General features: G+C 47.1%; 1 protein-coding gene across 1 annotated transcript in view; it reads right to left on the reverse strand.

Moving 5' to 3' along the window:
* The window catches only part of CCDC150 (coiled-coil domain containing 150), a 917,521-nt gene that overhangs the window by 37,692 nt on the left and 859,517 nt on the right, over positions 1-20,312 (reverse strand). Inside the window, exons 25-26 of the mRNA XM_069618819.1 lie at positions 9,297-9,458; positions 8,601-8,687 (exon numbers count right to left, since the gene is read on the reverse strand). Of these exons, the coding sequence (XP_069474920.1) occupies positions 8,601-8,687; positions 9,297-9,458 (249 nt within the window). The remainder of the gene's footprint in view (positions 1-8,600; positions 8,688-9,296; positions 9,459-20,312) is intronic.

Here is a 20,312-nt window from a genome sequence, read left to right on the forward strand (position 1 = left end):
AAAGTCTGGAAGACTCTGGCCCAGAAACTCGGAGTGCAGTCACGGTACTCCCCACTCCTACCCGTCAAGTTTATTCCCAGAGTCCCACTGACCTCAGAGTCGGTGTTCCACCAGTGGGTTGAAAAACTGAGCATACGAACCCTAGGGGATCTTTTCACAGAAGAGGGCTTTCTCACTCCAGAACAAGCCAAAAACAAAGGGGGCAACACTGCATTGGATGTATTCCTTTACTTCAGGACCCGCTACACCATTCAGGCGCTGCTGCCAGACTTCCCGCGTCAACCACCAACGTGGCAACTATTGCATAATGTTATCCAAGCACAGGGTGAAGGTAGACTGGTGTCTCAGATCTATAAATCTCTCATCCCCAATACGACTGTCGCCATCACAGGTGCAAAAGCCAGATGGGAAAAGTCATTGCACGTTGACATCTCAGACGAAGACTGGTGTTATAGTCTGAAACAAACTCAAAAAGTGGCACTTAACTCACGCTTAAAACTTATACACTTCAACTTCCTCCATCAAACTTATCACACACCAGCAAAAACGAACAAACATCACCCAGACGCAGATGCGAGATGCAGCAGATGCGGGACAACTTCAGCAAATTTTGTACATCTAGCTTGGGACTGCCCCGAACTATCATCCTTCTGGAAACAAGTCCTGGACACGACAGCTGCTATTGTGGGAGAACCGATACACCCGAGCCATACAGCAGCCCTGCTAGGCATGACTAGGCTGCTCTCACCTCCAACAAGAAAACTTGCCGGGGTTTTGTTGACTCTGGCTCGGAGGAGGGTGCCATGGCCTGGGGTCGGGGCCCCCCCCCCGACAGTCGCCGCCTGGCGCAGAGACCTGCTTTACTACCAAGATGTTGAAACAGACTTTATCAAACTCCTCCCACTGCACACCCGACCACCTGACATCTGGGGACCATTGACACTATTCTTGAGAGGGGAAACGGAGGACCAATTGTCTGATTCCTCGGACTCTGAAGTTATCCAGCGGTGAGGGCTGGCCCTTGGTAATTCCATATCCTTGGAGCGCGAGGTGGGGGTGGCCCACACGCAGCAGGAGATAACATTGTATCTGGGGGGGCGGGGATGTTGGAGAAGTGCGGGGGTGGTCTCCGGGTGGATACTGGGTCAAGGCGCAAAGTTTAAAGTCCACCCTAATGTGGGTGTGAAGTTGTATTGAGGTTTAAATACCTAAAAATAAAGTTTTAAAAAAAAAAGGTGTATGTGCTTTTTATATGCTTTAGGAATGGCATCTTTTGGCAACGAAAATATTAAGTTGGATGGCGCAAATATTTTTCGACGCGATGGAGTGCATTTAACTGATGTTGGAAATCAGATTTTTCTTATGAACATACAAAATTAACAAACAATTTTTGTGAACTCGTGTAATATGCTGTGAAGTGTTTTTTTAGTATTTAGTAGTTGTACTAAATAAAAATAAAAACAGTAAAAAAATTAGAAGCCATTTTTGTGAAAGTTGGAAAAAATAAATAAGTTCAGTAGAACATTTGCTAGTTCAGTATATAAAACCCTGAAGACATTACACAAAAAAAGGTTATTTTAAGAGCCACCATTTTGGAAAGAAAAACAATTAAAATTACTTTAATTCCACCAACCACTGTCTGGAATTTTCTCAGTGTCCATGGACTTTCGTACTGTCGGCGGATTATACAGACTGCAAAGGGTCCTGTGATTTTTATTTTTATTTAATTTTTTTTTTAAATAGAACTCTTTTTATAGGTGAACAGAAGCTTTGTAGGTGCTGGCGTGTGTGCTATTCATTTTTCTGTTTGTGTATGTTATTGGAATTGGGGGTGGGGGATGAGTCTCGTTATTTGAGGGTGTATTGTACATACTTGTTATGGTTTAATTTTAGTGGTCGTGGACAGTGGTGTGTATAGTTAGTATAGGTACTATAAGGGGAGTATACCGTATTTGTAATATGGTGGGAGGATATAATTGAAGTGTATGGTGTTTATGATCGTAGTACAATTGAGGATAGTGATTGTTGTGCTCTCCTTTGCATTTGACACGGTCAACCATTCTATCCTTATTAAACGGCTCCATGATACCTTAGGCATCATGGTCCTGGCAATGGACTGGCCGACCTCTTTCCTAACTAATCGCCCTTGCCAGCTACAAATGGGCCGGCACTCTCTCTGCAATTCCACCACCTCACTCTCTACTTGCAGCGTCTCCCATGGCTCTATCCCATCCCTGTGACTCTAATATCTATCTCGTTCCTCTTGCTCACCTGATCTCCTCCTTCTCTCCTCATTTACAGCATTATTCCGATGACACAGCTGTCCTTGAAACTTCCCTGTACTGCTTATACCTCTCCCTCTGTCATCCCTGAATGTGTGACCGCCATCCAGGCATGGCGTGCAGCTAGCGATCTCCGTCTCAATGCCAGTAAAATGGAGATCCTTCTTTTTGGGACACGTGTGCCCCGTTTCTCTCATACCCTTTGGCCGCTCTCCTTGGGCCCTCTACCCTCACCGTCCTGTGAGGCCGAAAACCTTGGGGTCATCTTCGACTCCTCTCTGTCCTTCACTCTTCACATTGTGGACGCTTTCAAGAAGGCCCACTTTCAGCTTCACCGCCTTACAGGCATTCTACTTCTCCTCACCTTCCCCTAGAAGCTCAACGTCTCGAGAGCCCTTGTCCTCTCTAGGCTGGACTACTGCAACAGCCTCTTCCTCAACCTACCCCTTTGTTCACTGCACCTCCTTCAGCTAATCCAGAATAGGGCTGCATGCAAGGATGAAATTCAAGAGCCTGTTCGTCATCCAGAAGGCTTTCTGAGGCCTGGCACAAAGCTATTTCCAACTTTGTCCCCCCAAATACTCCTGTGCTAAAGCATCTGCTCCTCTAACTTGAATTCTCTGCTTGTGAAATGCTTCTTCAAACAGAGCGTGAGGCAGGTCTCTCAGTTCGGCAGGTGCCTCTATTAGGAACATCCTCCCTTTTCCTCTTAGTCTTGAGCCTTAGTTCCTTAAGTTCCAGAAATGTTTTCTCTTCCTCTTTCCCTCTCTCCCTTCGCTGCAAATTCATCCCACTGCCACTGATGGCCTGGTCCCTCAGAAACCTCACAGGTTCAAGGCCCTATACATAGTCAACATGAGAACCCCCCCCCCCCCCCCTTCAGCACTGTCCTTGCAGACCCACCGCCAGGAGCCTGTTCACCCCACCTTTGGGACTCCTCTGCCCCAGCACTTAGCCAGTGGCCTCCGACTTTGGCACCCCTTGGCACTTCCTTCCCGAACTCCCATCAGCACCTGCCCATCCCTACTCCCCCTTCCATTCATGCACTTCTCTCAATTCAGAATGCATATGTGCATTTATAGCAGCACTGTGTGCACATTACTTCTATAAGTAAGGGAAATGCAGATGGAAAATATTTCTAGAACATTGTTTAGTGGCAGTTGGTGTGTTGAAGTTTAATATGTTGATAGGGTTACATGTAGAGTTTTTAGAAGTGATTGCTGGATGGATGTGGGACTGTTCAAAAGCAGGCAATGAGGGAGTGTTACAAACATAAAAGTAAAAAGGATAGATGGGCTGTCCTGTGCGATGGTGTGCACTTGCTATCTGGGTCATTTAATGATGCCTGGCTTGGAAAGGGGACTGCGGATAGTTATGAAGGTCCATGTATTATGGCCCTTCTTGTGTGCTAGAGAAAAGTATTTGTGACAGAAAATTGTTTGTCCTTTTTTCTTTTTCTCTATACAATTGTCCATTACTTCCATTAGCATAGTACAGCATGCTAATGGAAATGTTGGAGAATCTTATTGAGCCTAAATACTTCATTAACAAATGTAAAATAGATGGAATCTATAAGATTCATTTAGTTAAATTCTATTTTTTAACTGTGAAAGGTGGCTCCAAAAGGAATCTTTTTTGGTGTTTTTTATTTTGTTGTTGTTGCGGAAGAAGCCAGAAAGTAAGGTGAAGGTGGGAAATGAGAGTAGGGGCACCAAACAAGAATATGGAGGGGCAGGTGGACAGGGAAAGATGTTGGGTGTGCCTCAAATCTAAGGTAAGGGGCAGTGTTTCTCATGCTCCTTGATTGCAGCCTTAAAGCACTTCAAAACTGCTCCCCCCTGCAGAATGGTATGTTGCAGTATATACAGAGTAGTGTTGTCCTGGAAAGATATGATATATTTATGGCTTGCAAGGTAGCTGGTGTGGTGGTAGTAGCGGTTGAGGAAGATGAGGTAGAGGAAGACCGCCTGCTACTTCCTGAGAAAGGAACATTCATTCTCACGCCACCTTGATGGTAGGAGCGGGTTTGGCAGCGCTTGGACATGGTTCCAAAAGAGTACTTCCTGTGTTGTTCGCGACTGGGCACGATTCCACACTCAATACATTCAACATGGGTAGCCCGAGCCTTTGGTACCCCTTGTATGGTCTTAAAGAACCACCACACCCATGATTCTTTCTGGGTGCTAGAGGAAGGCATTTCCTCTATCTCATCTTCCTGGTCCTCTTTATCCTCCACTGCACCAGTGTGCTTGTTGCCTTGTCCACACCCTCCAGCTGGTGATGGTGGTAGTGGCTCTTGGGGAGGAGGGATGGCCATGGAAGATGCCATTTCTTAAGTTATATAGCAGGTGTGCTAATACTCTTCCAAGCAGGTGCTCTCTCCCAGACTGCAGATGGAAAATCAGTAAGAATAGGTTTAGGAGCTGTGCAAGGGTAATCTTTCAGCTTGAAACTTCCTAGATCGGCTGAAAATGCAGTTTTGAAATGTCAGCAGGACAGACAAGTTCGTGAACACGTCATCACGGGGCACGCACACGTGGTCACATTACACTGTGCGGAAAGTCTGCAATGCTGTCAGACGTTCGTGAACATCAGCGAACAACAAATGGTGTAAAAAGTTGCAGAAAGTTGATATGTGTTGAATGTTGCCAGGAGGTGGGGAATCGCACTGGTTTCAGATGAAACTTCCTAGATCGGTTAAAAATGCTGCTATATTGGGCGTGAGTATGATATTAGGAAGTTGTAGCAAATTAGGGTACACTGGTAAAAATCTATGAATTTCAGTGAAAAAACTTTAAAGGGACGTTATGGTTAAAAGTAAAATCGAAAAAAAAAAAGAAATTCGCCAGTTATGGTAAGCTAAGCAACCATAACTCATGTAACCACTGTGCACTGCTAAGACTAACACCCAGGACATCAAAGATGACATTACAAATGTAATTTATAACATCACTCATGCTGCACCCATTGCCTGTATGTATTACTAGCTAGGGTACCCAGCGTTGCCCGTGTCCTGATTGAGTGGTGTCATGTGCCCTCGAGGATGTTGCTCTTGTCCTCATGTCAGCAACTCTTGCTTCAGTTTGCTCTGGCATCTTATTTGCCCTAGAGAAAGTTGCTCTTGTCCTGTGATCGGCAAGTTGTCCTGCTATTTGTTGTTGTGTTTCAGCAGCTATAGATATTGATTTTCGTTTTGTATCAGATGGAGCTTTTCCAAGTGATGTTCGTTTTTTTGTGCAGCATGTTTCAGTCACTCAATGGCTTAAGCACATTTTAAAACATGCCCAAGAAAGATTGGTTGATTATGCTTTCTTCTCGTGAATGAATTTTAGTAAACTGTAACCTTGCCATTTCCCATATTTGGAGTGGCGTGATGCTTTAATAAACACTTTCGAACTGTATACAGTAGTAATACATGTCAAAGGAATAACAACACATTGAACATTTTGCTTCAGGCATTTTTCCAAATGTAGCCTTCTTCTAGTGCCTACTGTAGTGAATAGGGGTAAGCATCAGTAAGTGAGGGTGTCTACGGAGCGAGTTTTTTGCATCCAAATATAGACTACAATCTTGTCCCAGGCAAATGAGGAATCCATGCAAAATTTGGTAGACGTGAGTTAAACAGTGTGGATTTGTATAGCCGGACAAACAAACACATACATACATTCGGCTTTATATATAAAGATTAGGTTGTTTTATTAACAAGAATACTCCACTATAAATATTTTATTTAAATGAGCACTCCCGGTCATCCCCGATATGTTGCTACCAACACTGTAAACACAACCTCTTGCATAGAACTTTATCAGAATTAATTAGATATGCAATGTCATCAGTGATGTTATTGTGAAGACTGGAGGGGGTATCAGTACTTCTGCCCTCTATATGGCAGAATAGAGGCACAGATCACCCCAGCCAGGTTTCTCTCTATGATAGCTATGGACCAGCAACCAAGGCTTAAGCTCTCAGGAGGTGATGCACAGTACAGTGAGTCCCCAAGCCCCAAAAGTGAATGTCCACACACTATATTATGTGCTAACACAGTTATTTATATAAAAATAAGGTTCAGAGTTATATACACAATTAATAACACACGTCGTACTCTGGTAATTCTAATATGGCAAATCTATACAATGCTATGTGGTACCACACTTAACTTTTAGATTCCTTTAAAATGCATCAACTGCTGACAGTTATAATAGAGCAGACAAATCTTTCAGTAAGGTGTATCAGCATAGACAATAAGGAAAGAAGGCACGTTAAAGGTAAACAATGGCCAAATGCTTTCTTTGGATATAGATACCCATTGTACCTGAAGAGTTTCTTAGACGGTTCATCGATGGTATTCTTCAAGGATGGACTCCCTTTAAAGCAGGAGCCACAGGGCATCGAGAACCTCGAGGAAAGTGGAACACTTGCAGCGATGCTGCAGCTTTGATTTTCGCTGTGCTCTTTGATGATTGGTCGGGGAAGTCCTGGGAAGATGAGGTGTGCGGTACAACTCGATTAAAAGTGTTCGGTGCCACAAAGAAGACTCAGTGATGAATGCAGGTCCGGCATATGGCGTCGGAGGTCATGTTCGGCGGTCCTCAGGACTGTCAGTGCTGCAGGCGCAGCACTTACCTCGTGATATCTTCACCGATCATGACTCTACCACGGCTGAACCTCCGATCTTTACTCCGTCAGTGTCCTCGGGACATATTTGTTGGCTTCTGGTGGCAGGAAACCCGCTGGCAGACTTTCCTCGGTAGCGGCGACCTCTACTTTCTCCAGCGGGACAATGTGGTTGAAGGTGATGGCAAGATAGACCTCTGTTGCATATTCTTAGGCAAAGGGGAGCATTTCACAGCTCCAGTCATCAGGCAGCACAGTGTCAAGGTGTCTCCGCTTCTGGGCGAAACAATTCAACTGGCTTCCAGCAGTCACGGAAATCTTCCGAACTCCGGTTGATGTCAATGGACTTCAATGGCCTTGACGTCCAGGCGCTCTCTTCAGGATTCTCGGCAGACCCATTCTCCGGACGTCAGACTGACAGAACTGGCTTCCAGGGTGCCTCGATGAAGAACAGCAGTTTTTGCAAGATGTTCCCTCGTAGATTGGGGAGAGGTCTCCTAGCCAAGTCCACTCTTGGATCAGTCCTCGAAAGACTCAACAGCTTTTAGATTACTGAAGGAAATGCAGCAGCAATCTTCTTCAAGCTGAGCTTCAAGGATGAGCTTCAAGTTTCGTCTTCAGCTACTGATCAAACTGGGAAGTGAGAGGTCCCCAGATATACACATCTGTCCCTCATTTACTCAGGCTGAGCCAGGCCCAGTCAGCCAATCACGCAGATGGGCATTCATGCAGGCAGGCAGCCAATCAGGCTTGCAGGCATTTCGGTCATTCACTTCCACCCAGACACCCATAACAAGGAATGTGGATTGGGGCAAGCGCCCAGCCTTTCAGCACACTACATGTCCGTTTCGGGCAGGGCTGTCTCATTCATTGTTTCACACACATAGAAACCGGACACCCATAACATGGAATGCATATTGTTCACACACTCCATTCACACAGGTCCCACCCAAAGGGTGTATCCACAACATACAGTCACTGGGAAGGCTCCAGTCAGTCTGGCCTGGACTTCCCCCACAATACCCTATATGGTTCTTCCACCCAACAGCCAGTCAGGGGCAGGGACATAGTCAGGGCTTCCCAGGACTGTGGGAAAACAAGTTAACAGGCAATATAAACCAAGAGGCCCCAGGGGCCATCTTGCCTTCTATCAGGAATCCACTGATTCCTATGGCAAGGCCTGGGTAGCCCAAAATGGAGGATACTCAGAGCTCCTGTCTCATCAGCATGAAGCTGCCACCAGCCCATACCGTGCTCTGTGGGCAACCCACAGGTGCCCAAAAACATACACTAGGAGCACAGGGTTGTACCGCCACCCATGGGTGCCATAAGGGTATTCAAGGGTCGATGTTCACCACAACCAAAAAGAGGAGGAGCTGCACTGGCAGGGGTCTCAACTGGACTCCTGTGCAGAAAACACATAAGGGAGTACAGGACAAGGAGGCCTGTCCCTCCAATAAATGTACAGCATCACATTTGTGATGTCATCTTTGATGTCCTGAGTGCTAGTCTTAGCGCGCGCACACACACACACACACACACACACACACACAACAAAGGTAATATGAACCTAAGTGGACAAGTGCTTCACACTAAAGAGAAGTAATATTTAAATATATGAAATTACATTAAGCGCCACTGGTCTTCAACATATATAATTCTAGAGTCCCTGAGGACTGAAGAGTCTCAAACCACAGAACACACCTGCTCAGACTCTAGACTGGCTTCCTTCAGGGTCCTTTCCGTCACTTCTTTATATTTTCTGAGCTGCCTCACTGTATCTTCCAGACTCTGCTCAAAGGAAAACAAAAATTGGACACTAATCAAGTCGGCCCATGCAGTTCCCTCAGACAGCCAACACTTTCTGATCTTTGCATTTCCTCCCTTATCACGTTCCATCTGCAGGTCATAAACTTCTGCAAATTCTAGATCATTATGTGAAATACAATGGGCATGTCGCCCTGCATTTACGATTAAATGTAACTCCCTAATTTCGATTACCCTATCCCACTAACAGCCATTTTCATTATCAGATAGAATTAAAAATGCTGTCCCCATTGCACTCACATGTCACTCTAGCATCCAATCTGTTGGAGGAAGCACTAAAATGTGGTATTGGGCAGGCTTAGTATAGCAATAACTCTAATCCTATGCAAGGCTGTGTTGTAGGAACCCAATGCCACAACACTACACACACACCCCCCCCCCCACACTCATACTAGCAGGAAGCATAGGTTTGCAGCATTGGTTGAGTCATGCACTCTAGTGCCACCTTCCCATAGTCCGATACGCCTGTAGTTGTATTAGGGGACATCAGTGGACTGCAGCATCAGTCAGACAAGACACTCTTTGCCACCTAGGATGCCATTGCATTGTAGAGGTCAGGCACTGGAATCTCACCTGACATCTTTTCTCCAGCTCCCAATGATGCTCCCGCTCTTCCCCCAACAATCTTTCCTGACGCTGGTTCACTTGTGTGACCTCCTGCTGGCTCATGGCCAGCTCCTGGATCTCACTCTGAAGAGAGGTCATCTCCGTAAGAAATTCCTGGATCTTCAATGACTGCAAAAGAGCGCACGCACACAGATTGAGTCTACCGGAAGGAAATACTAGTTCTTGGGCAAATGGTACCATACTGAATATTCTACCCATGTGGGAAGTAGGACCTGAAACCTTACGGCCACGAGACTAGAGTTAGGCACAGTAGGAGTCGGGGTCTATTGAGTGATATACTATTCATGTATTGAATTGATAGCATACATCAAGAAACGATTGATTACTCCTCAGATTCTTAGTGTCAGTTAAATTCTCAATATTACACCTTAAGAAAAGAAAGGTGTGATAGGAAGGAGTCCGCTGAACAAAGAAACCAATAGAAGAGACATTTTATGCAAACTATAAAATGCAATCTTAAATTCACAGACCAAGGAAAAAAGACATGTCATAGGTAATATCTCAACCATCTGTTCAGAGTCTGGAATGTACTGTGTTGAGAAACGAAACTGTAGAGCTCAGGTAGAAAAGATGTAAAAGGAGATTTGATGACTAAAAATTAAAAATATGTAGTGTTATCAAACATGGAACAGGTCAACACTGCTCATTATGAAACCCTGTTTCCCCCCCCACCCCTCATCTGAACCCAATTAGATAGTTTGACCACACACAATGTATACTATTTGTTATACCAGTTCTAGTGCACTTAGTCAGTCAATACGTTGAAGTGGGAGAATGGAAAACCAGGCTCCCGTCCTTCACCTCTCGCGCTTGGCCTAGAGGGTCACGACCCAAACACCCGCCACGAGAAGAGTTTGCCCATTTACCAGACGACCAGATACCCTGGTACAGGAACATACGGATGTGTCCATCTGCTTGCCCAGCAGCCCGCACTGGCCATGCCGACACCTGCGGCGCGGATCAACTAGACTAAAATCTACACGTCGTTAGAGATGCCATGACGACCTAGACAACGGGAAGCACATCTGAACAAATATACACACTGGACATTCCCACACCAACCTACACGAAGAATATACTCAGTGCTATGACGTAGGCGACAGGCATATTCACGGACGTGCATCTTTATTATTTTTATATAGGCTTTCAGAATGCAGAAACGCAAGACGCGTCATGAACTTTTTACTAGCTTGCTCACGCTTCTCTTTGAAACCAGTTACCACCATGAGAAATATAATAAAGACAATACTGATTATGGAATTATATGCTCCTATAACCTAAAGCACCTGTGCACCAAACGGACAACTTATGCACCGGGCCAAAGTAGGCCTCAAACAAGAGCTCCCGTGGACATCAACAAGACAAGAGTCAGTTGCTGATCCTGCAGAATGAGCTTGGCGAAGCAACCAGCCAAGGTCGCAATGTTGCAAACCCACGTTCCAAGAGCAAATCATCAAAGGCACGATGTTGCAACCTCGCACTCCGCGCACCAACGTTAAAGTCACACCGACAAATTAAACCAGACGCACAGTAGAAAAACAATATTAATTGTGCAGAATTATGCCTCTTTCACGGTCCCTCCCCACGTGATCAAGCCGAACCTGACGAGATGCCAAACCCGGGAGAACAGAGGCGTCTGGATCCCTCGCCACGAGACACTGGCAGATACACTTGAAAGGCTCAATGGACATCTGCAACAGTGGGAACGGTACCCCGTCTAGCTATGAATAAGTCCTCACATTGTCTGCATGTACCCATAAGTGAAACATTGTTGCAACTTACAGGTACACCGAGAGCTGGGAACGACGGTGGTCCCAGGCTGGGAAGCTCACGGGCGCACCAATCAGAACATGGGGCTCTTATCACTGACGCCAGCACATTTAGCCAATCCTCAGGAGCCTTCATGTAACAATTTTCATGTATCTAATTGTAGGGACAACCCAGATATACCACCTGACTACACCTTGTCCACTAATATCTTTCTCTATATGTGTGCTATACTAACCCTACCACTCGAACACCCAATTAAGAGTGGCGATAGGTTTTTGTTAACTTTCTGAAGTGACGCAAGTAGCGCGTCATAATACAGTAAAAAGGGCCTGCGAGCCCCACGATTGAGTGTGTGTCAGGACGAACGCGTGCGCTCCTTGACCCATCCCTGCCGTTTGTCTAATAAACAGCAGAGTCACCTTGCTCCTTGTGTGCGTCTCATACTCTATCTCATCTTATCTGGGATACACACGGGAGGAGTTGGGGCCTCCCTGCCTGGAGGTCTGCGGACGGTCCGGCCGACCCCGGCAGAATTTCCCCCCGACAAGTTGGAGGCACTGCTGAGATCTGTTTAAGATCGACTTTTATTTTTACTTTTTCCAGGCACTCCCGTTGCGAGGAGGCCCGGCGGCGCGGCCCCCTCTGCCGTTGCCCCCTTCTGAGGACTACAGGACCATCGCGGAGCTGCGAGAAGACCGGACAGCGCAATCCGGATATTGGCCCTCGGGAGCCGGTTGAGAAGTATCCCGCCCACGGTTGGCGAGTGTCCAGACGTGGTCCAGACGAGGGGAGGTGGCGAGCCGCTTGGAGGGGTGCACGCAGTCGAGCGGCCCTGCATCGAGAGAACTTGGTGAGCATGACACACACAACGAGCAATGCGAAATTGTGAGGGAGGGGGGAGGAATTAAATAAGGGAGGAGGGAGGTGTTGCACAGGTGCGCGGCGAAGGTTTGACAATATAGTGTTGGCAATGGAATGAAAGGGAGTGAAAAGAGTGCGAGAGCAGTCACGCGAAAGAGGGGGGCGGAGCACGAAACATCACGTGTGGCCGCTCGTAGACACTGATTGGCCTAAATCGCGACTAATGTGTAGGGGTGGGCGTGTGTGGTTTCCTACGATTTGGCATTTATTGATCAATGAGTAGATGAGGTTCCCTATTGTTCGAGCAAGAAACTCGATAGGTAGATGAGGTTTCCTATTGTTCGAGCAAGAAACTCGATAGGTAGATGAGGTTTCCTATTGGTCGAGCAAGAAACTCGATAGGTAGATGACGTTTCCCTGTAGGGGGTAGCTAGTTGCATAGTTGCCAAATACGGAAGATAATTGGCTGGTTAAGCCCTCCTGTTGAGGGGCGTATCACACGCGAGGCGACGCAGCGTGTGCAGTCCGATTATATTATTGATGAGATTACCTTGTTCCAGGAGAGACAGGAAGACAGCTGTAGGGTTAGCGGGGGTAAATTGCAAGTGTATTTTGAAATTAATAATGAGAATGTACTAGTAGCGTAAAGACATCGGTGACGTCACCAGTAGGGACTTTATAGGATAGCACGAGCACAAGGAACATTGAGTTTTGAAAGTGGTGGGGAAGAGAAAAATGATGAGGGAGCGGATACGAAGATAAACAATAAACGAGTGGATTGGAAGAGAAGGGGAGAGGGGCGTGGCTGAGCACGGAGAACGCCGGCCACGGCAAATATAAAAGGGGGAGGAGAACGAGGAATAAGGACGACTGTATAAGATCGTCGTAAGGGGTACGCAGTCACAGGGGGCTGCGTGCGCTTCGGCCGCAGGGGGCCGTAGGGGAAGGAATATACAATACAAAATTATACATATATATATTTGTGTTTTATTATTTTTGTTTTTTTTTTATTATTAATATTATTGCATACTTTGTAAAGGATTGTCGTAAGTCCCCACACTTACGGGGCCAGGTAAACAATATAAGGTTGTAAATTGCAAACTGATAGCGAAGGGAGGAGTAACAAGTGGGGCACAATTATGTCATATGGGACAGGGTTGGGAGGGTGGGGGAACACCCTCACTACCCCACTACAACACATATGCACCACACTGCCACCCCATAGAGAGAAATTAATTAAGTACAGCATAGAGTGGACCCAGGGGACGGATAACAAAATGTTAACACCATGGCCGCCTAATGGTAGTTTCGATCCATATGCCCAACATTCATTGCTAAACCATCTGCACAATACATACAAGGGGAAGAAGTTGGCGAGCCATATGGAGCTGTTTAACTTATGGAGGATGTTCCAGGGATCCCGACCAGGACCAAATGGAATGTTTTCTATGGGAGAAACACCGGAAGTAAAGGAGATTATGAAAGAGGGAACGGATGGGGAAAAGGGGTGTGAAAGGAAAAAGAATGCGGAGAATGAAAGAGAGGGAAGAGAAAAGATTGATAAATTAGAAGACATAAAAAAGGAACCGAGCAACGAGATACCCATAGCACCGGGAGTGAAAACAGAGGGAGAAGGGTTGTACCCTTTAAGAGAACTAGGAGAAATAGAAGGACAGTTAAGGGCGGCTGAAGGATACTCGAACCCGGCATACAGCCCTCCACCATATGTGGCTCACAGGAAGATAGTGGGGGAGGGGAGGATTGGAGAAGAGCAGATTGTAGAGATAGGACATGATGAGTGGGTAGCTGCACAGATATTATTAAAATTACGGGGTTCACTAACGGGAGAAGAAAGGGAGGCAGTAAAGAGAACAGGCGAGGATAGTACAAGGGAGAGTGAGATGAAGGGGGAGGAGCTACTACGACAAAGAGAAGAGATTTTGGAGGAAAAATTGGCAAAGCTAAGGGATGAGCAGAATGAATTACTAACACAGCTTGAGAAGGGGGAAAAAGAGAGAGTGAGGAAAAAGAAAGAGGGTAAAAACGAATTGGACAAATTAAGGGAACGAAATGAGGAGCAAAGGATAGAAGATGGAAGGGTAAGAGCAGCAGCAGAAAGGGTGTCAAGAGTAGTGTTGAGAGAAAAAACGAAGGAAGAAGAGGACAAGGAAAGGGAATTGGAAATATGGAGGAGGAGGGTAGTATCAGAGGCAGCTAAGAAATATGAAGAAGAGAAAGCAATAGAAAGAGAAAGGGTGAAAAGGGAAAGAAAGAAAGAAGATGAAAGAATATTGGAACAGATGAGCAACGAAGTGATGGAGGAATTAAAAAGGAAAAGGGAGGAAAATAGTAGGGAAATGGAGGATAGGAGTGAAGGGGAAAGGGGAGGGAGAAATAAGGAGAGTGAAAAATGGGGGGATGTATATAGAAGTAGAGAAGTAGCAACAACATCAACACCAGGGGGAACAGTTGGTAACAAAGGAAGAGGAGAAATGGAGCTAATAGACTTAGAAACAGTAACAGTAAAAGGGAAAAAAACAGAGTGTTAAGTTGCGTATCCCGAGGACGGGGCGTACCTGTATCACCAGAAGTCTTGCGTGCTGAGGTAGCCAGGTCGTGGTAGAGGTAGACTCGTAGCTGATGAAGTCTTCGCAACTGAAGAGTAGTAACGTAAAGAACCAACCCCGGATCCGTCCTGTAATACAGGATTGAACTGGGGCCCGCTCCTGACGCCACGGATGACGCTTCCCAAGATTAACGTGGCGTCAGAACAGTGCAAGCACTGACTGGGAAGGTCGTAGATGTTGTTGGCAGGTATCGGCAAAGTATCCCAAGCAGTTATCCAGGATGGTATAAGGTAGCTTATACCGGCAAGCTGAGAGTCCAAGGAATCAATGCCGGTAAGCAAAGAGTCTAAGATACAGGTGCAGGTAAGCCGGGGTCCAAGGTAACAAGACGGGGAGCTGGAGAGGCAGTCCAGGGCCACAGGAGACTCAGCAGGAGGCGGGCAATACAGGCAAGGATGGAAGCAGGGAGGACCCCCAGGAAGGAGACAGGAGTACACAAGAGGACAGGAAGGGGAAGGAAAGGCCAGAGAGGGGAGTTGGGGCAAGAAAGGACAAGGCCCAGGCACTGGATCAGGACCAACGGATCACGGAACCAGGGAGCGTGGCGGAAGGGAACCAACCGCGTTGAGACGCGATGGGAATACCAATTCGGATTGCTTAAATAGCGGTCCTGTGTGAGAACGAGGCTTGAATCGCGCGGCAATGCGCATGCGCGAGTAGGCGTCGCCGCGCGAACGAGGTTTGGAACGCAAACCCGTTCGAACCGATGCGCGAACGACAACCGTGCCCCACACGGGCCAGGACAGAGCAAATCCGCCGGGAAACTGTGCCCGGAGCGACGCGTCTTCCCCACAATCTAAGACGTGGGTACAAACGCCAGGAACCAGTACGCCCCCCAGGGCCCCGCCGCCCAGCACAGGTAGGTGTCCTAACACTATGCTCCCCACCAGAAAGACCCGGAGCACCCGGCTTCCAAGGATTCCTACGAAAAAATTCCCGTAGTAGACGGGGGGCATGAATGTTCACACAGGGTTCCCAAGTCCGATCACAAGCAGGGTAACCCTTCCAGTCCACCAAGAACTGAAGCCTACCCCGGAAGAAACGGGAGTCACAAATCTCTTGTACCTCGAATTCCGGAGTGCCCCCCACATCAATGGCCGCAGGCCGAGAATGTGAACGACCGTACGGATCAGACTGAAACGGCTTGAGGAGAGACACATGGAAGACGGGGTGAATCCGCCAAGACTGCGGCAAATCCAATTTGAAAGCTACAGAAGAGATCCGTCTAACTACCCGAAAAGGTCCCAGAAAACGGGGTGCTAATTTAGTTGGGAGATTGCGTACTGGTAAGTTTCTAGAAGAGAGCCATACCATGTCCCCAACCAGAAAAGCTGGTTCACTACTCCTACCTCTATCAGCCTGTGCCTTCATACTCGCACACGCCTTGGCGAGAGCTCCTGTGGCCTGTGTCTGATTCTTCTGGATGACAGCAACCATTTGATCAGCGGAGGGAACCGTACTGGAAGGAACAGGATGAAACGGAATCAAATTGGGATGTAGACCTGAGGAACAATAGAAAGGACTCATTCCAGTGGCCGAGTGTTTGGAATTGTTATAAGCCACCTCAGCTAGATCCAGATGTTTTGCCCAGTTGGATTGAGAAGCATTGGAAAAACAGCGTAAGTATTGCTCCAAAGTCTGATTTGTCCGCTCGGTCAGGCCATTGGTTTGTGGATGATAGCCGGAACTGAGAGCACGCTGGACACCCAAGTGACGGCAGAGTTGTTTCCAAAAGGCAGAAATGAACTGTGATCCACGGTCTGAAATAATCTTCTCAGGAAGTCCATGTAAGCGATAAACAGAATGTAAAAAGGCCTGAGCCATACTACCGGCTGAAGGTACCTTCCGGAATGGAATGAAATGGGCTAGTTTAGAAAAACTATCGATGACTACCATGATGCATGTATTTTCTTCCGAGGGAGGGAGGTCCACGATGAAATCGGTGGCAATAGTATGCCAAGGATAAGGTGCTCTCTCGGTGGGTTGGAGAAGTCCTATGGGTTTCTTTCGTGGAATCTTGACCTGGGCACACACTGGGCAACATTCCACATATTCTCTTGTCTGCCTGGCCCATCCTGGCCACCAAAATTGACGAGAAACCAGTTCCTGAGTGGATCGAATGCCGCGATGTCCCCCGATCTTAGAGTCGTGTAATGCTTGCAGGACGGCGGTCCGAAGTACTTCAGTGGGGAGGTATAACCGAGTGTGAAAGAAAAGTAGACCACCGTTCTCCCTAATAGAAGGGTGTTGAAGAAATAAGGAATACTTGGGGTCCTTTTGAGTGTCCCGTAGAATGGTATCCAAGCATTGAGTTATGACCAACAAAAAGTGTTTGGAAGGAAGTAATTGTTGAGTTCGATGATCTGGCTCAACGTTGTTTTCCAAGGAGCGGGAGAGAGCGTCAGCCTTCAAATTACGTGACTGAGGGATGTAGGAAATCGTGAAATCAAACTGGGAGAAGAACAAGGCCCAACGAGCCAAACGAGAAGTACGACACTGTAAGGAACGTAGATACTGTAGGTTCCGGTGATCAGTACGTACTTCCACAGAGAATCTTCCTCCCAGAAGATGGTGACGCCATTCCTCGAATGCAATCTTTATGGCCAATAACTCCTTTTCAATGATTGCATAATTCCGTTCGCTGGATGTTAGCTTCCGGGAATAATAGGCAACAGGAACCTCCAATCCTATCTGAGGATCGTCTTGAAGAAGAACAGCCCCAACCGCAAAATCGGAAGCATCCGCCTCCACGATGAATGGCCTGTTCTCATCCGGATGATGTAAAATTGGGGAAGAACTGTATGCCTCCTTCAGTCTCTTGAAAGCATTGGTTGCTGCTGTAGTCCATCTGAACGGAGTCTTGTTGCTGGTCAAATCAGACAAAGGCGCGGCTACTTCCGAATAGGCAGGTATGAAACGCCGGTAAAAATTGGCGAATCCTAAGAAACGCTGAAGAGATTTCAGATCGTAAGGTTGTCTCCATTCCTGAATCGCCCTTACCTTGGCAGGATCCATGTGTATTCCGGATTCACTAATAACATATCCAAGAAATTCGATAGTCCTCTGATGAAAGAGACATTTCTCCGCTTTGGCGTATAAATGATTGTGATGTAACCGACCAAGGACCTCCTTCACATGACGTAGATGTTCCTCTTTCTCTTTGGAGAATATCAAGATATCATCGAGATAGACCCATACGGACACACCAATCAAATCCGAGAAAATGTCATCCATCAGCCGTTGAAAAACGGCTGGAGCGTTGCACAGACCAAACGGCATTACACGATACTCGAAATGCCCTGCTGTGGTCTTGAAAGCCGTTTTCCACTCATCGCCCGGCTTGATACGTACTAGATGGTATGCCCCTCGGAGATCCAATTTAGAAAATATACGGGCATCCCGTAAAGACTCCATAATGTTGCGTATCAGGGGCAATGGATATCGATCCTTTCGTGTGATGTCATTTAATTGCCTATAGTCCACACAAGGCCGTAAAGTGCCCTCCTTCTTTTTCACAAAGAACAAAGGGAATCCCGCAGGTGACTTAGAAGGTGTTATATAACCTTTCCGAAGACAGTCATCCAAGTATTCCTGCAGGACCTCCCTCTCGTGGGGTGATAGAGAATACAATTTGCCATGAGGAATTACTGCATCGGGTAGTAGATCTATGGCACAATCAAAGTCTCTGTGTGGTGGCAGAGGTATGGTACCAGGTTCAGAAAATACCTCATGGTAATCGTTGTAGTCGGAAGGTACCGAAGACAAGGTACATACTTGAAGTGGTCCTGATCCTTCTGTCTGAGTAGCAATCGTGGAAGATCCGGTGCTAGGTCCGAAGGTGTTACACTCCCGACTACATCGATTGGAAGCAAAGGTCAGGGTACGGGAAACCCAATCAATAATGGGATTATGATGTAATAGCCACGGTAACCCCAGTATTATCGGGTATGAGGGTGATTTAATCACGTCAAGAGAAATCAGTTCGTGGTGTTCGGCTATCTGGAGTTGTAGAATTCCGGTATGTTGACGAACTGGACCGGAGGCCAACGGGGTTCCATCAATTACCTCCACCAAGGTAACACAATCCTTGTCAAGCAGCGGTATCCCGTTCTTCTTGGAAAATTCAAAGTCCACATAATTACCTGAGGCTCCACAATCCAGAAGACCCATTACGATCACTGATTTACTCTGCCAGGTAACCCGGATCTGAAGAGCCATAAGAGCCACCGGAGTCATGGGTGGATGGGTCGTCACAGGAATGGGAAGGACTGAAGAGATCGAAGGGCCTGTCACTGCCTTCCTCTGTCGCGACAGGCCTCCTAGTTTCCCACCTTCTTGTTTGGTCGCAACGGACAAGCGCTGAGAAAATGTCCAGCTGTACCACAATACAAACAAAGACGGAGACTTCTCCTACGTCTTTTCTCAGCCTCCGATAATGGTCCTCTGAGTGCTCCTAGCTGCATGGGTTCTAGACCCATCTCTGAACTGACGGGTGCACTTCCAGCCTGAGGAAGAGGTCGGGGAAGGAACCTCTCTAACCGACGTCTTTCGCCTCTTCGTTCGGCCAGGCGATGATCAATACGCAGGACCTGTTCCTGGAGCAACGGCAGAGTCTCAGGTTCGGGTATGTGAAGTAGCTCGTCTTTGTATTCTTCTCTTAGGCCACGTCTGAACAGGGTCTTCTGCGTTACTTCGGGCCATTGAGAGTCCGTAGCCAATTGACGAAACCGACTTATATATGTGATGATATCACTGGATCCTTGTTTTAAATCCATCAACTGATTCTGTGCCGTAACTGCCAAATTGGGAGATTGGAATACCTCCAAAAATGCTTTCTCAAATGCCACGAAATCGTTGAGAATGGGGCTGTTAGCTGATACCAAGGGAGAAGCCCAAGCCAAGGCACTTCCAGTTAGGTTTCCCAATATGTAGCCAATCTTAGCCTTTTCTTGTGTGAAATGTGATGCCCGGAACAGAAAATGTATCCTGCAATGGTTGCAGAATTCCGCCACACGCCTAGGATCACCATCAAACTTCATGGATGCGGTGGTAGCCATGGGTGTCTCCACAGGGTTTCCTTGCATAACCATCTGGCGGAGATTGAGATTCTCCTGACGTAATACCGCCATCTCTGCCCTTAAAGCTCTAACTTCGTCATGGATCACCTGGGATTCCTCCATCTCCGTCACAGAACTGGGGATAAGGCGTCTCAATCTGTTAAGTTGCGTATCCCGAGGACGGGGCGTACCTGTATCACCAGAAGTCTTGCGTGCTGAGGTAGCCAGGTCGTGGTAGAGGTAGACTCGTAGCTGATGAAGTCTTCGCAACTGAAGAGTAGTAACGTAAAGAACCAACCCCGGATCCGTCCTGTAATACAGGATTGAACTGGGGCCCGCTCCTGACGCCACGGATGACGCTTCCCAAGATTAACGTGGCGTCAGAACAGTGCAAGCACTGACTGGGAAGGTCGTAGATGTTGTTGGCAGGTATCGGCAAAGTATCCCAAGCAGTTATCCAGGATGGTATAAGGTAGCTTATACCGGCAAGCTGAGAGTCCAAGGAATCAATGCCGGTAAGCAAAGAGTCTAAGATACAGGTGCAGGTAAGCCGGGGTCCAAGGTAACAAGACGGGGAGCTGGAGAGGCAGTCCAGGGCCACAGGAGACTCAGCAGGAGGCGGGCAATACAGGCAAGGATGGAAGCAG

Source organism: Ambystoma mexicanum, chromosome 10 (genome assembly GCF_040938575.1).
Source record: "Ambystoma mexicanum isolate Mex_15411 chromosome 10, UKY_AmexF1_1, whole genome shotgun sequence".
NCBI lineage: Eukaryota > Metazoa > Chordata > Amphibia > Caudata > Ambystomatidae > Ambystoma > Ambystoma mexicanum.